A 24244-nucleotide genomic window follows, 5' to 3' on the forward strand; every position below is an offset into this window, starting at 1 on the left:
TTTTGTAAATAAAATCATATAGCAAGTCTTACACCTTGCCAGTGTTGACTAACATAGTATTATGTATTTAATAATTAATTAAATATAGTTAAGTTTATTCTCGAATTGGGCCACCTAGCTATATATATGCTATGTCGTTATCAACTCTAGATGACAAAACTGAAAAGGGTCTCACATCAGTTTTTCATGTGCATAGTGACCAAAAAATCTTGGACGAAATACACGTGAAGAATTCCTGTAGCTATAATACAAACTAAAACCTACTTCTTCATGAAAAAAAAAACCCTAAAAACTAATTCTCGTCAATATTATTCAATTTTTTCCCCATTTTCTCCACTTCTCTTACTATTTTGAATCACCATACTAAATTGTAAAATGATATATGTACCATTTTTTATATACTTTTTACTATAAAAGATATTTTTAATTTTTGTATTCTTATTTAAAAATTACTTTAACACCAAAAATAAAAAATATACAAAATAAATGTGTATAAAAAAATGGTGCATATAATATTTTATCACCAAACCTTTTGTGAAATGAAGTATTCTAAAGTTGAAATGGAGCTTTCAAAGTGAGGAGTGAGGACGATTGGTGCATGAAGCTGCTGAGTGCTCACTCGTGAGTCGTGACTTAGCTCTGCCATGGTGCCATCCTGTTTATTAAAAATAGGTAAATGTTATGATGTCTATTATATTGTGCTTAACTTACTAAAAAAAGATAAATAAATAATATTTAATAAATTTTAAATATTTTATTTTTACTTTAAATATTTTATTTTTTATTTTTAAAAATAAATTAGACAATTTAAACACCACAATAAAAGGCACTATAATATTCACCTTGAAAATAATATGCGGACACAATACCTGTCAGTTATAACCTACTAAATGCCTAAAGCCCTGATTTGAAATTTATCTTCAAAAATAAATAATAAAATTATTTAGATTGCATGGTTTATAACTTATATACACACACAAAAACACACATATATAGAGGATGAGCCTCAATGAGGAGTGACAATTCCCCCTCCCCTTCCCCATTTCAATTTTTTCCATATAAATTATATATGAATTTCAATTTAGTTTTTCTAAAAAAAATTATTCCTTTTTTTATTACGAAATTAACTTGCAATTCCTGCATAAAATTCAACTTAGCTTTGCCTATGTACACACACTAATCCCTTTCAAGTGAAGCTGGATTTATTCTTTCAATTAGAGTTCTTTAGGAAGCGGTTGGGATACGAGGGTTCCCCCCCCCCCCCCCCCCCCCAAAAAAAAAAAAAAAACTAATTTTATTAATCAAAACTACGTATTAGAAACAAGTCAAGTAGTCAACAATGCACTAAAAAATAATCTTATGAACGGTAACTTCTTTTATTTTCGTAATGGATCGTGGCAGAATCCCGGTGATGAACTGAAAGTTGTAGAGAGTATAGTTATCTTTGGGTCATGCTGGTAAAGATCTTTTTTTTTTTTAGAGTAAGTGGAAAGTAATCAAGTATAGGCTCATTCTGAAAATTTAGAAATGCAAATTTATTTATTGGATAGATAAAATATTGAAATGTATATGGGCTTGGTTTATATGTCAAAAATTGAAAAAGGGTTGGTACCTTTTGGTCTAGGAAATACCAAAAGACAAAACTTTTGGTCTAGGAAAACAGGCTTGGTTTTCAAAGTAACTGAAACCTCCTGGTCCAGTGTAGCGCATGTCTGTTAGAATTTTGCGTTTAGTTGAATTTATTAAGCGCAGCCCAAAAGAAGCCATAGCAGTAAATAGGCCAGACCAGATAGAAGAAAAATGTGTGGACCAAAAACTATAAAAAAAAAAAAAATTAAAAATGCTATTTGTATATTAAAATCAAGCACTAATATACTTGTGTATAAATACATATATAGTTTAATTTATTTTTAATATTATTTATATTCTAACATATATTTTATATTGGTAGCTGATGTTAGTGGTTGATTTTAATGTATATGTAATCTGGTTGAAAAAAAAAGAAAATATGTCTTAAATCTCAATAGCTGATTAGCAGCAAAGAAGAACGAAAAAAATAACGTTGATTAACAATAAAATGCTAATTGTGATTTTATACAAGCTTTAATTGCAATGTTTACCGTCAAAATTTTAGAGTATTATTTTGAGAAAATCCGTTTGTTCTTCTAACTTAAAATTTTGTGGGATATTTAAGGAAAAAACGAAGGATGGCAATAAAAATATTCAAGGACCCAAATATTTGTTGGTGGATCTCTAACTAAGTGGGGCCCATAGTTAAAAACAAAACAAAATATATAAATAAATAAAGAAGTGGCTAAAGCCACGCGAGGCAGAGAGAAGCTTCGTTCAGTTTTGAATGAAAGGAAACGAGGCAGCGCTTCGACGGAGAGGAGAAGAAAAAATTGGGGAAAAAAAGGCATGTCATTTTGATCCGATTAAACCGGTAAATTCACTCAATTTCTTATGAAATTTTAGTATGTTATTCCTGGTGTAGAGATGAACATTAAGATATATATAACTTACTAGTTGTATTGCCTTCTCTTTTGTTTGATTTGAGATACCCACTTTGTGGAGGGTTTATGTTGATTCCATCAGTTTTGATGATGTATCTTATTGATTATTGAGATGCCTTAGTGATACTAGGAAGACTGATTGTGTACCCATTATTTTGATAGTGGAAGATTTTACTGGATTAGGTCCCGTGAATTTTTTGTCCCTCTTTTTGGGAGTTTTTCCAAGATAAAATTTTGGTGTCTGATTATTTAATTTCTGCCATTATATTTGTTACTTGGAGTATCTTTGGTATTGCCTATTTAATCACACAGGTTGTGAGAAAATTATTTTTTTGGTGCTTCCGCTGTTAGATAGGTTCTTATTGAACCTCAATTTTTCCAACAAAGTGGTATCTAGAGCTTTGGTTGTTTATCTCTGTGCTGATTAAATGGAGGAAAATACCCATGGGGAAAATATGGTCAAATTGAATTCCCTAAATTACTCGATTTGGAAGACCCTCATGGAAGATATATTGTATAGCAAGGACTTGTATGATCCTGTGGAGGGGGATAAATCCAAAGGTACTAAATCCGATGTTGAATAGAAGAAATTGAATCAGAAGGCAGTTGCTTTGATTAGACAATGGCTTGATCTTAGCGTGTATCCATATGTTGATGCCGAAACGAATGCCGAGCAGATGTGGAAGAAATTGAAGGAGTTATATATGAGAGGAAGAATGTGCAAAATAAAGTATTCTTGATTAGGAAGCTTGTCAATATGAAGTATATTAAAGGTAAATCAATGTCGGAGCACTTGAGCACTTTTCAGGAGATGGTGAACCAACTAACAAATAATGAAATCACTTTGAATGATGAGTTGTAAGCTTTGTTGTTGTTGAGCTCTTTGCATGATAGTTAGGAAGTTCTGGTTGTGACACTGACTAACTCAGCTCCAAAAGGGAAGTTGACGTTTGCAATGGTTAAAGAGAGCATGTTGAATGAAGAAGCCGGAAGAAGAGAGCGAGGTTTGATTAATGCCTCCTCCCAGTCAGAAGCACTTGTTTCAGAGTCACGGAGGAGAAGTCAAAGTAGAAAACCTCACAGCTCTGACAAGTCAGAAAGTCGAAGCAAGTCAAGAGGAAAGTACAAGCCAAGAAAGGAGTTCATTTGTCACCATTATGGCAAGCCGGGACATATCAAGAGGTATTGTAGGTTCTGGAAAAGAGAACAATCAACAGAAAGAAACAAAGACAAATGTAAAGATAGTGATAAAGAAACTGCTGCCATTGTTTATGAAGATGTTCTTATCACATATGATGAAAATTATGTGAATCTTATCTGTGATGATTCCACTTGGATTATGGGCTCTGGTGCCTCATGTCATGTCACTCCGAAGCGTGAATTTTTTACTTCCTATACTGCTAAAATTTTTGGTAAGATCAAATTGGGAGATAAAGGGGTGTGTGATATCATTGGTATGGGTGATATGTGGCTTGAAACTAACATGGGATACAAGTTGCAGTTGAAGAATGTTAGGCATGCACCAGATATGCGGTTCAATCTTATTTCAGTGAAGACATTGGATCAAGAGGGGTATTGCACTTCCTTTGGTAGTGAAAAATGCAAGATTACCAAAGGGGCTCTCATTGTTGCTAAAGAAGACAATAGTCTCACTACTCTCTACCGGTTGCAAGCAAAGTTGTGCAAAGAAGTGGTGAATATAGCTGATGATTCATCTTCTAATTTGTGGCATATATGTCTTGGTCACTTGAGCGAGAAAGGACTAAACATCTTAGCCAAGAAGCACTCACTTTTTGTGAAAGTGTACAACTTTAAATACTTGTACTCATTGTTTTGTTGAAAAACATGCTAGAATATCATTTCATAATTCTAGATTTAGTTCACACTGATGTTTGCACTATGGATAATAAGACACTAGACAGTGCTTCATACTTTGTTACTTTTATTGATGATTATTCTCGAAAAGTGTGGGCTTTTGTTTTGAAATCTAAAGACCAGGTGCTCGATATCTTCAAACACTTTCATGCAAGTGTTGAAAGAGAAACAGGAAGAAAACTGAAATGTGTTCGAGTAGATAATGGTGGTGAATACAGGGGTCCATTTGAAGAGTATTGTAAAAGATGTCTCCTATAGTCACTTGCGAGTGTTCGACTGTAGAACTTTTGTTCACATTCTAAGAGATGAAAGGTCCAAACTTGATAGAAAGTCAAAACAGTGTATCTTCATGGGGTTATGGTCACGAAGATTTTGGTTACAGATTATGATCTGGTGAGTAAGAAGATAATTAGAAGCTGAGATGTGATTTTTCTTGAACGCCAAACTATTGAAGACCTTGAGAAGGTAGATAAGCCAACAAGAACTGTTAGATGTTCTGCTGATGATGAACCTGGTCCTTCCACTAGACCTCCTGTTGATAGGAGAGATGTACAAGTTGATAATGATGGTGATGATTTGTATGATGAACCTACACCTCAACCTGAGGTGCCAGATGCAGAAGTTCCACCAGATGTTGAAGTTTCACCTGAACCACCAGTTGAGTTTGAATTGAGAAGATCTACTAGAGAGCGTCATCCTTCTCAAAAATACTCTCCTCATGAGTATGTGATGAACACTGAGACTGGAGAGCCAGAGAGCTACTAGGAAGCTATGTCTGATGAGCATAAGGAAGATTGGTTGAAGGCCATGAAAGAAGAAATGAAATTCTTGCATGAGAATCATACATTTGAATTGGTGATGCTACCTAAGGGTAAGAGAGTATTCAAGAATAAATGGGTGTTCAAATTGAAAGCGGATGAAAATGTCTCATGGCTAAGGTACAAAGCTTGATTGGTTGTGAAAGGATTTGAACAAAAGAAAGGTATTTATTTTGAGGAGATTTTCTCTCTAGTTGTGAAGATGTCCTCTATTCGAGGTGTGCTTGGATTGGCAGCTAGCTTGAATTTAGAGGTTGAGCAGTTTGATGTGAAGACTGCATTCCTTCACGGTGACATAGATAAAGAAATTTATATAGAGCAACCAGAGAGTTTCGAGGTTAACGGAAAAGAGCACCTTGTATGCAAGTTCAAGAAGAGCTTATATGGGTTGAAGCAAGTGCTAAGGCAGTAGTACATGAAGTTTGATTCCTTCATAGAAGGTCATGGGTATAGTAAGACTTCTTCTGATCATTGTGTGCATGTTAAGAAATTCTCTGATAGTGATTTTATAATTCTCTTGCTTTGTGTTGATGACATGTTGATTGTTGGTCATGACACTAAGAAGATTGAAAGTCTTAAGAAATTATTGAACAGATCCTTTGCTATGAAGGATTTGGGTCCTGCGAAAAAAATTCTTGGCATGAGTATCACTCGTGATAGGAAGAATGGAAAACTGTGGTTATCGCAGTAGAAGTATACTGAGAAGCTTTTAAAGAGGTTTAGCAGGAGTAACTCCAAACCTGTTAGTACTCCACTTGCTAGTAATTTCAAACTGAGTTCGCGATAATGTCCTACAAGTGAAAATGAGAAAGCAGAAATGAAGAAAATTCCATATGCATCTGCAGTTGGCAGTTTGATGTATGCTATGGTTTGTACCAGGCCGGATATTGCTCATGACGTTGGAGTTGTTAGTCGGTTTCTCTCTAATCCTGGCAAGGAACACTGGCAAGCAGTGAAGTAGATTCTCAGATGCCTTAATGGTACTTCCAGAATTTGTTTATGCTTTGGGAGTGGCTAACCTGTGTTGGATGGTTACACAGATGCATATATGGCTGGAGATCTTGATTAAAAAAAGTCTACTTCTGTTTATATGATGCCTTTTGTAGGGAGAACTGTGTCATGACAATCTCGACTTTAGAAATGTGTTGCTTTGTCTACTACAGAGGGAGAATACATTGCTGTTGTTGAAGCTTCTAAGGAACTCTTGTGGATGAAGAAGCTTTTACAAGAGTTAGGCATCAATCAAGAGAAGTTTGTGTTATTTTGTGACAGTCAGAGTGCTATCCATCTTAACAAGAATCTGACGTTTCTTTCCAGATCGAAGCACATAGAAGTGAGGTATCATTGGATACGTCAAGCGCTTGAGATGAAGTCATATGCACTTGAAAAGATCCATACTGATGATAATGGTTCAGATATGATGACTAAGAGTTTACCTACAGTGAAGTTTGATTCCTGCAAAGAGAAGACAGGCTTGGTGGAGCAGCCTATCCCCACTTGAGTTGGTAAGGGAGGAGATTTGTTGGTGAGTCTCCAACTAAGTGAGGCCCACAGTTAAAAACAAAACAAAATAAATAAACAAAGAAAGAAGTGGCTAAAGCCATAGGGGAGAGAGAGAGAGAGAGAGAGAGAGAGAGAGAGAGAGAGAGAGAGAGAGAGAGAGAGAGAGAGAGAGAAGCTTCATTCAGTTTTGAATGAAAGGAAACGAAGCAGCACTTCGACGAAGAGGAGAAGAAAAAATTGGGGAAAAAAAGGTATGACATTTTGATCCGATTAAACCGGTAGATTCACTCCATTTCTTATGAAATTTTAGTATGTTATTCCTAGTGTAGAGATGAACATTAAGATATAACTTTCTAGTTGTATTGCATTCTTTTTTGTCTGATTTGAGATACCCACTTTGTGGAGGGTTATGTTGATTCCATTAGTTTTGATAATGTATCTTGTTGATTGTTGAGATGCCCTAGTGCTACTAGGAAGATTGATTGTAGACCCATTATTTTGATAGTGGAAGATTTTACTAGACTAGGTCTCATGGGTTTTTGTCCCTCTTTTGGGGGTTTTCCCACGATAAAATTTTGGTGTCTGATTATTTAATTTCTTCCATTATATTTGTTACTTGGAGTATCTTTGGTATTGCCTATTTAATCGCATAGATTGTAAAAAAATTATTTTTTTGGTGCTTCCGCTGTTAGACAGGTTCTTATTGAACCTCAATTTTCCCAACAATATTTGATATGTTCCGAACAGTGTTCAAAGAATCGGATCGGGACCAATCACTGAACTAATTTGGTGCAGTATAAAAATCGATTAGCAATGGATCGGTTAAAATATAAAAAAAATCGGTCGAACAATTAATCAAGCAATTAAACCAATTCGATTTTTAACGATTAATAGATTTAAAATAATAAATTATAAAAATTTAAAAATATATATTTTAATATTTTATACATAAATATATTTTTTATTATATCATGTTCAATTAGAATTTAATCAAAATTAAACATTTAAAATTTAAATTTCTAATTCTATTAGTTAAATCACTGGTTTAAATTTTTGAACTTTGTTCAAAATTTATAATCTCAAAAAAGAAGAATATCTATTGAAATAAATTCTTAAAAAATTTTGCATCAGATATTTTTGTCATAAAAATATTTTTATTACGTTAAAATTTTTAAATTTTATAAAAGTAAGATATATAAGTCTTTTCATCTTACTTTTAAAAATTTATTTATCTAAATAAAAACAATAAATCTGACTAAGATATAGACTTATATATTTTATTTTGTAAAATTTAAGAATCTTAATGTAATAAAATATTTTTGAGACAAAACGTTCACTTATTAATTAATATAATGAGGAGGGAAGTGTATTATTCAAAGCCATGAAAACTGAGTGTCTTTCACCCACATGTGGTGCAAACAAATCAAATGGTCTGATTTTATCTCTTTTTTTGTGACTTAAACAAGTTAAACAAAAAGTAAGAAGAAAAACAAAAAGCAGGAATTGCTTAAACAAAGAGGCAGTCCCACTTAAGACAATTCTCAAACTCCTCCAAAAAAGAGAAAAGCTCCACTGATTGAGTTGTAAGCTTATCGCCATCTGTGCCATGGTGACCGCCACCGTATTTACATATTTCATAATCAAACGAAAGTTAACTCGCCAATTCTAATGTATGATATTCTTTATTTTGAGCACCAACGAATTTATAAACCCAAAACTATCTTGATTATTAGTAACAAGATTAAACGACTCCACACAATCTGTCTCACAAATAACATCTCGTTGACCCATATCCCAGGCTAAGAGATAACCTCTCCAAATAGCAAATAATTCTCCTTGAAAAATACTATTACTCTCAATCATTCTCAAACACTCCTTTTGCCAACACCCATTACAATCTCTGATAACGCAAGCAAAACCAACACTATCACAAGAACCAGAATAACTAGCATCATAATTAATCTTAAAAGCACCTATAGATGGAGGATTTTAAAAACCACTTAAAATTAGAATAGAGGGGAAAGCATACGTCGTAATTCAAAAATATTTCTAAACTCTTTTTTTAAAACTAAAACCAGATAAATCACATTTTTCAAAAGTCAAGTCTCATAAACATTAAAGATGTCATTATTTCTTGATCCAAATTGTTTGGTCACATATAAAACATATACTTATATAGACCAATAAGATCATCCGATTTAAAACTTTTAAGTAAAAAATATTTAAAAAATAAATAAATTGAATCCTCCAATTTGTAACTCAAAATTAAAAATCATATTTATGAAATCAAACTCTCTAACTTATGTATTCAAAAATTATAAAATTTAAATTGAACACTTCGATTTATAACAAAAAATAAAAAAGTCATGTTTTATGAAAATGTATCCTTTAATTTGTGTACTATAAAATTTTAAAATTTAATTTCTATAAAATCGGACCATCTAATTTTTTTTTACAAATTTTATTAGCACTCTAATAAGACGGTTTGATTTATTAATTATAATTAAAAAAATTACACTCTATATTAGAAAAAAACATGCAAGCTATCCATTTCTATGGATAACACATTTTTTTTTTATCTATTTCTAAAACATTAATCCGAAAACGTCCAACACAATATTTTTTAGGGATTTATTTAAATTTAGGTGTTGTCTTCCGTGCTTAATTTTTACACTACATAATACAAATACAAAAAATAAAATCCACACTTTCTTCTTTCATCTTTTAAGTAAGTTAAACACCAATTCTTTAGGCACCAAATAACTCTCCTTAAATTTACACTTAAAAAAAGAAGGCGTGGAGCGTGGTCATTGGGCACGTGTTGACCACAATCTTGGCAGTGTCATACCAAAACCCACATGATTACACGAGGCATATAGAAAAAAGAAAGGGTATGACACTATCACCCTCAAATAGAATCAAGGAATAAATCTTATGATAAAATCAAAATGGGTGGTGGAATAGTATTATTCCCTATATGAAATCAAAAATTGTCAACAATGCATTCATTCACAGAAATTAGAACGTGGAATACATTGAGGAAGACATGGCAATTTGTCATCAATTCCCCCCTTCACCACGGAAACTTCTTCCAAAGTTGCCAAGTTGCCATCCTCCCTTGATATTTGATAAAAAGACGAACTCTGCATGTCAATTCCCAATTTCCCATAGATCTCGACCTTGTCCAATAGCTCTTATCTTCTTTGTCACGTTTTCATCCCCCAAAAAGGCCTAATAAAAAGCCCAGGCCCAATAAGACACGTTCCAGGTCAATAACACGCAAGGCCCCTTCTTTAATCCGTCAAACTCGAAAAAAAAGGTCATAAAAAAAGCGTGTTTGAGTGAACCCCACACCGGCCAACGCTCTTTCCATGTAAGAATGCCACGTGCCCAATCTTATCCTCTTCCTCTTATCAGGCTATAAAAGCGCACGGCATGAGGCAGTTGAAGCCTAGAACAGTTACCAACAAATACAAATCCCTAAACAGAAAAAAAGCACACAGATCAAATTCCCAAAATGGCAGCCACCGTGACTCCTATTCGCGCTGTTGGAATCCAAGCAAGTGCCGCCTCCGACCTCCGTAAATCCGATCCCGACCGCCGAAGAAGCTCCAACGCCAACTGGTGGACCCCGCTGTTCGGTTGGTCCTCCGAACCTGATTACATTGATACAAACAACAAAGCAACCAGTCGGTCGGATTCGAACCTGGCGGTGGCGGAGGCGAAGTCTTCGAGACCACGGTTCGCCGGCGGGTTCACGGAGGAGAAGGCGAGGCAGCTCCGTATGATGACGACGGGGACAGAGACCTTTCACGACACCATGTATCATTCCGCCATCGCTTCTCGGCTCGCTTCCGATTTCAATCTCTCCTCCGAACAGTGACTTCTCCGGCGCTGGCATCAACTTATCCTCCTTTTTTTCCTGTCCTTTTTTTTTTTGAATTTGTGGATCTGTCAGGTTTTAGTGTTGACGCATGGTGATGAACCGAACTGTTTTAGATAATTGTAGAATTTGATGTTAATGGTGTATATACTAAGGATCTTATGATTATAATTATAAATGCAGTAATTTGATAATTGTCGAATGCTTATTGATTAGAGCATCAAGCGTAGTGTAGCTCGCATCGCATGTCAGCGTTATCCATTTTCTAAAATAGTCGGTGCGTCAGATCTGACGCAAACGTCTAGTTAGCTGACAACAATTGGGTAAACCTTAGAAATAATAATAATAATAATAATAATTATTATTATTATTATTATTATTATTATTATTATTATTATTAGAATTTAACTAATATGTACCTAAAGACATATAATAAATTTATTAAAAATTTTAAATATTTTTATTTAGTCCATATAAAATAAATATATTAAAAATTTAAATTTTTCATATTTTTAATTAAAAAACTTTTAATTTATTATTTTATATTGCCCTTATAGATAATTTTAAGACGTATGTTAGCTAAACCATCATTATTATAATAAAAGTGAAAATTACTCATCAGCGACTTTCGTTATTGCACAAGTTTACTTAGCTTCAAGGTTGTGGATCCCAGCGCCGGTAACGATTAAGTTGAAGCATGATGAGGTGGAGGCGGTCGAATGGGTAACGATTAGAATTGTGGAGTATGAGTGTGTAATACGTGAGGAATCTGAATTTTGAAATTCAACATGCTGTCTCCTGAAGCATCTATAGGGAATATTATATGCGGAGGCGCTGGGGTCTCTGTTTGATAGTAACAATGTTAGTTTTATCGAATAAAATACAGTAAATAATAAAAAAGTTTTTAAATGCACCCTGAACATTCAGATTTTAATAATATTAATTATTAATTTTAATTAATATATATTATATATATTTTTTATAATTAAAATAAATAATTAAAATTTTTAAAATATCAATATACCTATATTTGAAATTCTTCCTAAATAATAATAGTGTCTTGCCCCTTCATTCTGCCTATAATACGCCAAGAAATTTGATTGGAATTGATATTTTTGGATGTGTACACTGCACAGTATTTCAGTGTCTTATGGCTTTGATGGATTTCAGAATTTTTCGGAAATTACAAATAAACCATTTGGACAGATTATAAATTAATATTGAGTAAATACCTTTTCCAACTCCTATCTTTTTTTAAAATTAACTGGCCACACCCTAATTTTAAAAATTGACAAATCGACCTCTGTTTATTTATTCCGTTAGACACATTGACCTTTTCGTGGCTTCCTTGCTTAAAATTCGACGAAAAACGCTGACCTGTAACGGTGAGCAGGTGACTTGACATGTACACATCAGCTAAATTTGTTAGGATAATTTGACCTATTTTCAGTCATCAAAACGTCGTCGTTTGAAGGAAATGAGAGATACGCATTTTAGTGACCTTCTCCCCTTTCTCCCATTTCTCCCCTTACATGTAGCTTCAGTAGGGAAATCACCCCACTTCGAACATAAAATTACATCATAACCTTAAGAAAGCGAAACATTTCTCTCCAACTCAAGCTGACTATAAGAGTTCCAACGGAAAGGGTATTTACTATTTACTCATTAATATATTCATGTATTCTCAATTTGTTAACGGTGATATACCTTTTTAGTTTTTACTTTCTTTTTTTCCCCTCTTAGTCTGGCTTTATATCATATTTTGATAACCAGTAACTTACACATCGAAACATGCTACAGGTAGAGTGTATCCCATAGTTCTGAAAATCGGACCGGATCGGCCAGTTCAACCGGAAACCATAAACAAAAATGATCCGGTCTGATGTCTAAAACCGTCAAATTGAAAATTGTCTGAAAACTGTTGAACCGGCCGAGAATCGGACGGTTGAACCGGATCAAAAACCGACCGGTTCTTTATAAACGGCGTCGTTTTGGGTTTTGCTTTAAAATAAAAGAAACTCTCCCAACGCGTTACCCACCCACCCTTTCCCCCAACACCCCCTCCTTCGTGATTCACCTCACTCACTCAGAATAGCACGTTCAAAACCCTAGCTTCTTCAACGGTTCTGCCGCCGCCGTCCGTGGTTGTCGGCGCCTCCACTCCTTCCTCCTTCCCCCTCTACCGAACTCATCCTCTTCTAGCTCGGCACGTCGTCCCCGTCTCCCGTGGCTTCTCTGTTTGAGGATTCAAGCTACTCGCCGTCGTGTGGTTCGTCGTCTGTGGTTCGTTTCGCCGCTCGCCGTTGTCTCTTTGTCGTCCTGCTCTCCGTCAAAGGTTAGTGTCACTGCTTATAGGGTTTTTCAGCTCTCCCTTTCATGCTCTATTTAGTGAGATTGATTTTTGAATGTGAATGGAAATATAATCATTGATTTTGTGTTGTTGAAATTATTGGTTAAAATGGATTTGTTACTGCTGTTGCTGCTTTTTTTAATTTCTGAGTATGTTTGAATTTTTTTTGATAGATTTATTGATTTCAGGTTTAGGGTGATTATTTGTTGCTGTTTTTTAATTTTGTTGCTGATTGTTCTTGATTCCTGGCTCTGTTCAGTCTGTTGTGCTGTTGATAATGGTGTTTTTGATTGTGTGTATCCTTTGAGAGCTGCTGTTAGTGCAGTGTTGCCTTGTTGATTTCAGTTATGGTTTTTGATTGGATTTTTGTTGATTATTTGTTGCTGTTTTTGAAATTTTATTGATGAAAATCTTGCCAACAATTGCTCAGACGTGATAATTTTCAATCTTGCCAGCATGAGCGAAAGGATTCCTAGTTGCTTCGAGAGCACCTCGGCTTCTTGGTTAGTTAGCCTTGTTGAGAAGTCATGGACTACATACTTGTAGATGTATAGCATCTCTGCTGATTCTGATATTGATTGCAATGATGATTCAAACTAATTGTGGTGATCATTGAAAGTTGCTGGCATGGTGGACTTCCCATGTGGACTATGTATATTTTTTTGGATTGGACTATGTTATTTCTGCTATGGTGTGTTTGGCATAGAAAATCAACAGAAGAGTCTGAAGAAACTTAAATTTCAACATCTTCATTTTGTAGCTGTGTTCTTACCAACCGAATCTTTGGCTTGTGTCTTGTTTTTTTTTGGATATGTGAGAATGTTAAGGTATTTATTGTTGTTGATTTAGATTCTTTTACGTAATAATTGGAGGTTACACAAAAAGGGTTGTTCTCAAAACAACTGAAAAATATGGACTAAGTTATAGAAAATAATTAGGCAATGTTGTTAAATTAAATTAATAATTATTTGTGTTTGTGTATGTGTTTAGATCCATGAAAAGGTACTACTTTTCAGGAAGTTATGCATGCTTGAACAGACCATTGTGTTAATCTCTTGTGTAGTTGCGTTGCCTCTTCACATTATGTTATATGTTTAGATATGTTTTTTTACTATTTAACTTTTGAGTTTGGATTTTGATAAAATCATATGTATTTGGTTGACGATATTTTATGTAGTGTTTTAAATGTCGAAAATATTTTAAAATTTATATTAGACTATAATTATATTTTAGGATGTTTATTTATAATTTATTTATTATTCTATTCGAAAACGATTTTTTTAGTTGAATCACCGGTTAAACCAATTAAACCAATAAACTAATAAACTAATAACTAGAGCGATTTGATGATCGGTCTAGTTTTCAAAACCTTGTATCCTAATCAACAAAGCAGAAAACTCATAGGCCAATATTTTGAATTTGAATATTTTATTTTTATTATTGTTAAAAAAAAGGTTTGCAACTTTAGTATATGCGGTGCGGAGCAAAAGCAATAAACAGCAATTGATGAAAATTGAAAACTATTGACTTATTTTGGTATGGAAAATATTAAATAACCCTTCTTAAATCTAAATCAATATTTAACCAATTCTCCATTTTTTTAATAAAAAATATTAGTCCTTATCATTTTCCTTTTTTTTTTATTTTATCGAAGATATGGAGACTCGAACCTGCAACTCTTATCATTTCTCTTTTAATAATACTGTGACATTTTTTAAATATAGTATTCTCTTATGTAATGAAATAATATAAAATTGCTCTAACTTAAGGGTTAAAAAAAAAAAGAGTAAAGTATCGTTTTTGTCCCAACGTTTGGGATAAATCCTATTTGTGTCCCTAACGTTTAAATCGTCCTATTTGTATCCCTAACGTTTGTAAAAGTGATTCAATGTTATCCTGCCGTTAATTACACATCATGAACGCTTTAGTTTGAGTTTTAAAAACCTCTTCTTAAAGTTAGAATACAAATGTCTAGGATAGAATTGTTGATCCACTCCGAAAAATAGCTCATCAAAAGTTGAAACTAATTCCTACAACATTTATATAATTCACTTTTCTAGTGACATAATTAAATCTAAACACAAATAGTGGGTATAATATTAAAATCGAACACATCCAAGTGAGACCTAATTGAAAATGAATGCATCCAAGTGAGAATAATTGGAAAATATAATCTGATTTGTTAGTATAATTGATAGTAGGATAACATTGAATCACTTTTATAAACGTTAGGGATACAAATAGGACGATTTAAACGTTAGGGATACAAATAGAACTTATCCCAAACGTTAGGGACAAAAACGATACTTTACTAAAAAAAAAAACCCCCACACAAGCACACAGAAAACACGAGTGGTATTACTATTACACACTTGACACTACACAGAACACAAGCAGTATTTATTTATTTTTGGTAAGAAGTAAGAACACGCAAGTAGTATGTGGTTTTTTTATTTTATTAACATTTAAGGGTACATTAGTCTTTACGAAAAAGCGTCTTATGTCCTACATGATTTTAAAACTCAAAGGACAAACACCAGATCTATTTTATTTATCAAACATAAAAAAAATATTTTATACTTTTAAAAATAATTATCCTTGAAAAAGATGTAGCAAATTATGCATATGAATCAAAGCAGATTTGTAATAAGAGATTGTTGATTTTGGGATGGAATAAAGTGGATATAAAATTTTTAATAAAGAAGAGTTTTATTTCAATGAGACTTGAATTTAGTAAATCAATTTCATGGAGTGCTACAATCTGTCAAATTAGCATAAGAGAAAGAGGATATAATAGTGTGAAATTTTGATAGGTCAGACGTTTATTCGACTAACTCATTTGTGCAGGTCCTGCAGGCTAAAACTGTCCCAGAGGACATTACAAGATATAGCTTTACTATTTCTATTTGGAGGGGTTGGTATCACCAAGAGTTGAGTTGTTCACCTGGTTTGTATTAGTTGGCAGGGTTAATATTAAGGAAAGATTAAGCAAATTGAACATTATTGATCAGAATGATAATCTTTGTGTTTTATGTAAAAAATCTATTGAGAATGATTACTATTTGTTCCTTAATTGTGAGTTTACTTGACATGTATGGTGTGCTTGATTATTTGCCTATAACAAACCATGATCTTTTCTAGGGTCAATTAAGCAACACTTTGAGAGTTTGCTAGGAACTCCTGTAAGAAAGAAGGAACGGAATAGGTGGTTGATTGGCTTTTTTGCTATTATTTGAAATACTTGGATGGAGAAAAATGACAGAATTTTTAAGAATCAGGAAGCAGGTGTTGCAAAAGTTATTGACAAATCGGTTAAGAGCTACAAAGAGTGGATTGAGTTTGATCATTTTAGTTATTGATAGCAATATCAGAAATGACTGTAAAATTTTTTTTTGTTTCACTAGTTTCTATTTATTGTTTAGTTGCACCACCTTGTTGTGTTGAGATTTTTGCTTAAAAAAAAAATTATGCATATGAATCAAAAGAATACAACGGTCGAAAGGTATAAGAAATCTGAAATGACCATGGGAAGAAAACAACAGGCCTACATCTAAGACACGCACAAAATTATTATTAGAAGAAAAAAAAATCCCAACGATCAACTTCTAAGGGTAGTATGGGTAAGCTAAGTGCAAGTGTGCAACCACAAGGGAAGTCAACAATTGAAAATAGTCTCCCTCGGTCGTCGTTGTTTGGACTCAAGAACACGCTCTCTTTCTTCTTCTGGGTCATGATCACTCAGCTCGATCTTGCAAAGTGGATATTTTGCAGGCCACCCACAAAATACGCAATTATTTTACTGCTCATTATAACAACAGAAGTTTGAAAGCCTAAAGACCTTCATTTTTTGGATATAAAATATAAAAATATACCTTGTTATAAAATGACGAGTAAATTACTAAAATGATACCAAAAAATTTATATGGTTGACAAAAAAAAACTCAAAAGATACTAACGATAAATAAGTTTCGAAAAATTTAAAATGCAACAAAAAGAATTAGATATTAAATATATATTTTAAAAAAAGATTTTAGAGACAATTTTAATGCATTTTTTTACAATTATTATTAGGAAAATAAAATCTTTTCATTCTTAAAATGTGATGATTTTATGTCAAGTGAATTTTTTAAAAGTTTTTTTTTTATTGTGAATGACCACATTTTTTTGAAAAATAAAAACAAAAATTTAGAGATCAAATTTTGCTCCAAATTTTTTATACACTTTTTAAATATTTATTCAAATTTTACTACAAAAATTAAGATCAAATAGATAAGTAATTTGTTAAATACAAAAGTTTTTTTTTGTCATTTACAAAAAATATAATAATTATTGATTATTTTTATCGCATTTTTAAATCATTCAAGGATTGTTTTGTTAATAATATTTTTCGGGAACCTTTTTATTTGAATCTTTTAAGTACTAAATTGATAGTTAACACAAAATGATTCTTTCTATAGGTGTCTTATCCTGGAGCATCATTATACATAATGAAATATGGAATATGAATGTTGTAAACCCTGTTAAATTAGCAAATAATTAGCGCATAAATTAAATTTTAATGAAGAAAATTAGAAATGTGAATTTTATATTAAATTAGGATAGAGCTCATTAAAACAAGAATTTTGACACTAATTTCAAAAAATTTGACCCAAAATTGGGCCAAACAAGCCGAACCAAGCGAAGCGGGCCCAAAATGGGCCCAAGGACCCAATCCAACCCAAACACACACTAAATGAACCCAGCCCCTTCCTCCTTTCTTCCCATTTTACGCTGTAGCCATTTGGAGAAGGAGGAAGAACATAACACCTTCCCCAAACCCTTGTCCCAAATTCAAACCACCACAACTTCTCGCTCCGAGTTCCGATCGCTGCACCGTTTGCAGTCACGCATCTATCGCGTCGAGCTCTACGAATTCATCAGAACAATTTTATAGGTAAGCCACTCTATCATTCCAATTATTCTACCCCTTGATTTTCGAAAATTGTGAGTATCCAAGTTGAGAATTTGTTGATTTTGGTTCTCTAGGTTCAATTTAGCTTGTGGAGCTTGTTGGGTTTAGTTCATTTGGCTCGTGGATACGGTGAGGATCTCTAACCCTAGCCAATTCTTGGTTTTAGTATGTAAATTCTGAATCTTGAGTATGTATGCATGATATATGTGAACTAGGTGTGTGTATATATATATATATATATATATATATATATATATATATATATATATATATATATATATATTGGAACTTGAATTGTGGATATTGGAGGTTTGGTGGAGGATTGGTGCCAAGACTTTGGTGATTTTGGACTTATGGGACTGTGTGTGGCTTTGGTGATTTACCTTGGTCAATACGTGGAAATCGACCAAGGTATAGTTTAGATTTCACGTATTTAATATATAATATTTTGTAAAAACTTAGGTTAGATGACCATAGGTTAGGTTGGAATGAAAGAAAATGTTCAATGCTTAGCACCTGTGATAAATATGATGATATGAATTGAGTGCTTGTTGGATGGTTGCTGCTTATGCTGAGGATAGTATGTTAATTGATGAATTGGTGATGGATGATGTGATGATATAATTATATGTGTATTGAGTGAGTTGTTGATAATATTGTTGATGCAAAACAAGGAATTTGAGGTTTGAAATTGTGTAATTATGAAGTATAGTTGAAGGTGGTGTGATGTGAAGAATGTAGTGTTGTATTGATGTGGTATGATATGATATTGTGCTGAATTTAGGTGTAAATTTATGGATATGAGTTTAGGTTCCAAGAAAATTGAGGTTTAAAGTCTTTTATGTAAAATAGATTTTTGGCCAAACTTCGACAAGTCATAACTTGGCTTTCGGATCCCCAAAAGGTTTCAAACTTAATTCACATGAAAATTGGGTCCGTGAAGTTTATCCCATTTAAAGAACGGATAAAAAATATTTTAAAACAAAAAAGTTATGCGCGTTGAAAGTTCGGAGGGCAAAGCTGAAAATCCTGCATTTTTCAGCATTTTGCTGATTCTGCACAGCTTGGGTACGCAACCACTGCACGCGATGCGACCAAACTCTTCGGGTTTGGCTGCTTGCATACGCGAGCAGTGTGTTTGCGTACGCGAACACTGATTTTTAAGGGGTTGCGTATGTGACCACCTGCACGTGACGCGACCAACCCTTTCGGGTTGGGATCCTCGCGTACGCGAGGAAGGTGCTTGCATACGTGAGCAAGGATTTTCGCACGCCCACGTGTTGCGTGGCCCACGCGTACGCGTGACCTCTCAGTAAATGCACTTCCATGTGTACGCGTGGTCCACGCGTATGTGTGACCCTTGTTTCAGCAAAAATATTTTTCATGTTTTAAAGCTTAAATTTTAACCTCTAAATATCTATTTTCATCCTTTTAACCTTTTATCATACTAATAGGTCTAGTGATGAGTTGAAGCTAGGAAATGGAGGTAACTTGGGGATGAAAAAAGTTGGAAAAGTGATAAATTATGTATGAAAATGTGTGAACTTGGAATGTATATGATACAGTGGCTTAAATAATATGTTGATGCAATGAGCACTATGAATATGAATGTTTATTGGCTTATACACTCAATTATCTGAGATAAGAGTTTCATTGGGTAAAGTACTGTGGCTTGCCACCATGTTTTCCAGGTCGAAACTCGATACTCTGTTGACCCTACGACGTAAGATGTGACCTGACACTCTAAATTCCCAGGAAGGTTGATCCCCATTGAGCAGTTTATAAATATGAGAAAAAGCTATGCATAGGCTCATGGGGATACGCGTCGGGGGACATTCCAAGGGTTTAGTAGCCAGACTTGCCGAGTTGGCTTGATAACCGACAGATGAGACTCATCAGCCATAGGACAGGCATACATCATGTGCATATTGTCTGATTTGCTTGCTTGTGAACTATATGGGATTGCCTATGTGATTATAACCTGCTATTTGTTATAATTGTTATCTGTATTACTTGTAAACTACTTGTGTTTGTCTTGTTTTGCTTATTTGTTTGTGCAACTCATAAGAGACGGAGGAATAGAGGAAAGGTGGAGAAGTTTAGTGTACAAGTTAAGTTTAGTTAGGGTTGAGAACCTTTAGATAACCACCCACTTATGGCTTCTGTTTTTAGTTCCTTAAGTTTTCTATCTGAGTGACGGCGCTCTAGGATTGCCTCTGGCATTCCCAGGACCTTATATCTTATATGCGTGGCACCTTTACCATGCTGAGAACCTCCGGTTCTTATTCCATACTATGTTGTTATTTTTTAGATGCAGGTGAGAGGCACTCACTAGGCGTCTGGAGCTTCTGCAGCGAAGTGGTTTCTTTTGGGGTTTCTTTTGATATATGTATATATAGATTCTCCTCTTATATACTTGTATATTTTGCTCCGCCTAGAGGATTATAGAGAACTAGGGTTTTACCTTTGGGATATATATATATATATATATATATATATATATATATATATATATATATATATATATATATATATATATATATATATATATATATATAATCTCCGGTCAGCCTTGGCTCCGCAGGCTAAGTTAGGAGCTTGATATTTTGTACTCTTGACCCTCTATTCTTGTCTTTTGCATATATGTGTTAACGAACTTTAGTCTTTTTCACACGCAAGTAATCTCGTTTCCTGAGCGTTGCACCTTTTATTTTGCGATTTTGTTTTTACCATTTTTCAAGGCTCCTAGTATACTATCTCCTTTTCATTATTATTATTATTATATATATTTTATTTTAGAGGTCATAATACCACACCACCCCTGTTTTATGGCTTAAACGTAAAGCTCTGTGTGGTAGGGTGTTACATTATGGTATCAGAGCAGTTCATTCCTATAGAGCCTGAGGGACGAACTAACTATGCTTCTGTGCATTTTCTGTGTATGTGTCTATGTGCTATTAGGATATCTAACTGATATATGTGGCATAAATATTCATGAGCATGCATTTGGGACTTGAGGCACTAGACTTGCAATATTGAGACTCATCAACTTGATATCACTTATTTGGTGTGTATAGGAACCAGATGTCGACTCGCAAACACGGTCGTGGGCAAGGCAGAGGTAGAATAGGCAATGCCAATTCTGGCCCGACAGGGAATGACCCAGTAGACTTCATGGCTGCCCTGGGAAACATGGTCGCGGCTATGCAGGCGACAGCCGAAGCTTTGGGAAACCAGATGAACCATGCGAACAATGGAAATAATGGCGACGAGGGCCCTATGACGCTTTCCTTTTTCTAAAGGTTCACCCTCCGACCTTCAGGGGAACCTCAAACCCCACTGGTGCACGAAATTGCGATCATCAACAATGGCGCCAAAGGCTTGGTGCTCTCAAACGTGAATCACACTTTGTCACAACTTCGCACAACTAACCAGCAAGTGCACTGGGTCTCCAAGTAATAAACCTTACGTGAGTAAGGGTCGATCCCACGGAGATTGTCGGCTTGAAGCAAGCTATGGTCACCTTGTAAATCTCAGTCAGGCAGATTCAAATGGTTATAGAGAATTGATAATTAACATAATTAAAAGATAAACTAGGATAGAGATACTTATGTAATTCATTGGTGAGAATTTCAGATAAGAGTATAGAGATGCTTTCGTTCCTCCTGAACCTTTGCTTTTCTGCTGTCTTCATCCAATCATTCCTACTCCTTTCCATGGCAAGCTGTATGTTGGGCATCACCGTTGTCAATGGCTACATCCCGTCCTCTCTGTGAAAATGGTCCAATGCGCTGTCACTGCATGGCTAATCATCTGTCGGTTCTCGATCATACTGGAATAGGATTTACTATCCTTTTGCGTCTGTCACTACGCCCAGCACTCGCGAGTTTGAAGCTCGTCACAGCCATCCCTTCCCAGATCCTACTTGAAATACCACAGACAAGGTTTAGACTTTCCGGATCTCAGGAATGGCCGTCCATGGGTTCTAACTTATACCACGAAGGCTCTAATATCTCAGACTCGGTCCCATGTATTAGATATCTAAGATATACTCATTCTATCTCATCTTCATGTAGAACGGAAGTGGTTGTCAGGCACGTATTCATAAGTGAGAATGGTGATGAGCATCACATAATCATCACATGCATCATGTTCTTGGGTGCGAATGAATATCTTAGAATAGGAATAAGCTTGAATTGAATAGAAAAACAATAGTACTTTACATTAATACTCGAGGAACAACAGAGCTCCACACCTTAATCTATGGTGTGTAGAAACTCTACCGTTGAAAAAATATAAGTAATAATAGGGTAGACATGGCCGAGTGGCCAGTCTCCCATGGAGGTCTAGAGATCTCAAATGATCAAAAGATGAACAAAAGATGATCAAAAGATGTCTAATACAATAGTAAAAGGTCCTATTTATATCAGACTAGTTACTAGGGTTTACAGAAATAAGTAAATGATGCAGAAATCCACTTCCGGGGCCCACTTGGTGTGTGCTTGGGCTGAGCATTGAGCTTTACACGTGTAGAGGATTCTCTTGGAGTTGAACACCAGCTTGTAACCTGTTTTTGGCGTTTAACTCCACTTTGCAACCTGTTTCTGGCGTTTAACTCTAGAATAGGGTAGGAAGCTGGCGTTGAACGCCAGTTTGCGTCATCTAAACTCGGGCAAAGTATGGACTATTATATATTTCTGGAAAGCCCTGGATGTCTACTTTCCAACGCAATTGAGAGCGTGCCATTTGGACTTCTGTAGCTCCAGAAAATCCACTTTGAGTGCAGAGAGGTCAGAATCCAACAACATCTGCAGTCCTTCTTCAGCCTCTGAACCTGATTTTTGCTCAAGTCCCTCAATTTCAGCCAGAAAATACCTTACATCACAGAAAAATACACAAACTCATAGTAAAGTCCAGAAATATGATTTTTATTTAAAAACTAATAAAAATATACTAAAAACTATGTAAAAACAATGCCAAAAAGCGTATAAATTATCCGCTCATCACAACACCAAACTTAAATTGTTGCTTGTCCCCAAGCAACTGAAAATCAAATAGGATAAAAAGAAGAGAATATACTATAAATTCCAAAATATCAATGAAACTTAGCTCCAATCAGATGAGCGGAACTTGTAGCTTTTTGCCTCTTGAATAGTTTTGGCATCTCACTTTATCCATTGAAGTTCAGAATGATTGGCATCTATAGGAACTTAGAATTTAGATAGTGTTATTGATTCTCCTAGTTTAGTATGTTGATTCTTGAACACAGCTACTTTATGAGTCTTGGCCGTGGCCCTAAGCACTTTGTTTTCCAGTATTACCACCGGATACATAAATGCCACAGACACATAACTGGGTGAACCTTTTCAGATTGTGACTCAGCTTTGCTAAAGTCCCCAATTAGAGGTGTCCAGGGTTCTTAAGCACACTCTTCTTTTTGCTTTGGACCTTGACTTTAACCGCTCAGTCTCAAGTTTTCACTTGACACCTTCACGCCACAGGCACATGGTTAGGGACAGCTTGGTTTAGCCGCTTAGGCCAGGATTTTATTCCTTTGGGCCCTCCTATCCACTGATGCTCAAAGCCTTGGATCCTTTTTATTACCCTTGCCTTTTGGTTTTAAGGGCTATTGGCTTTTTGCTCTTGCCTCTTGGTTTAAAGAGCTTTTGGCTTTTTCTGCTTGCTTTTTCTTTTTCTCTTTTTTTTCGCCATTTTTTTTCGCAAGCTTTTGTATTCACTGCTTTTTCTTGCTTCAAGAATCAATTTTATGATTTTTCAGATTATCACATAACATGTCTCATTTTTCATCATTCTTTCAAGAGCCAACATATTTAACATTCATAAACAACAATTTCAAAAGACATATGCACTGTTCAAGCATTCATTCAGAAAACAAAAAGTATTGTCACCACATCAAAATAATTAAACTAGTTTCAAGGATGAATTCGAAACCATGTACTTCTTGTTCTTTTGTAATTAAAACATTTTTCATTTAAGAGAGGTGATGGATTCATAGGACATTCCTAGCTTTAAGACATAGACTCTTAAACACTAGTGATCATGTAATAAGACACAAACATAAATAAACATAAAGTATAGTAAAACAAAAAAAAAATAGAGAAATAAGAATAAGGAGATTAAGGAACGGGTCCACCTTAGTAAGGGTAGCGTCTTCCTCTTCTTGAAGAACCAATGGTGCTCTTGAGCTCCTCTATGTCTCTTCCTTGTCTTTGTTGCTCCTCCCTCATAGCTCTTTGATCTTCTCTAATTTCATGGAGGATGATGGAATGCTCTTGGTGTTCCACCCTTAGTTGTCCCATGTTGGAACTTAATTCTCCTAGGGAGGTGTAG

At 34.6% G+C, this 24244-nt stretch overlaps 1 protein-coding gene and 1 long non-coding RNA gene across 2 annotated transcripts; both read left to right on the top strand.

Annotated features, from left to right (window-relative positions):
* Window positions 1-10143: 10143 nt before the first annotated feature.
* On the top strand, window positions 10144-10786 carry LOC112784323 (uncharacterized). The gene has a single exon (XM_025827478.3). The coding sequence runs from the start codon at window positions 10227-10229 to the stop codon at window positions 10590-10592; it is 366 nt and encodes a 121-aa protein (XP_025683263.1). The 5' UTR covers window positions 10144-10226; the 3' UTR covers window positions 10593-10786.
* Window positions 10787-12590: 1804 nt separating this feature from the next.
* LOC112784988 (uncharacterized) lies at window positions 12591-13772 on the top strand. The gene is made up of 2 exons (XR_003194117.2): window positions 12591-12927; window positions 13373-13772. It is a non-coding gene; the product is annotated as an uncharacterized lncRNA (long non-coding RNA).
* The last annotated feature ends 10472 nt before the right edge of the window (window positions 13773-24244 follow it).

The sequence above is a fragment of the Arachis hypogaea genome, chromosome 20, assembly GCF_003086295.3.
Source record: "Arachis hypogaea cultivar Tifrunner chromosome 20, arahy.Tifrunner.gnm2.J5K5, whole genome shotgun sequence".
Lineage (NCBI taxonomy): Eukaryota > Viridiplantae > Streptophyta > Magnoliopsida > Fabales > Fabaceae > Arachis > Arachis hypogaea.

Excerpts from the sequence above, each read along its gene's own strand:
- LOC112784323 (XM_025827478.3), top strand. The coding sequence starts at position 10,227 with ATGGCAGCCACCGTGACTCCTATTCGCGCTGTTGGAATCCAAGCAAGT.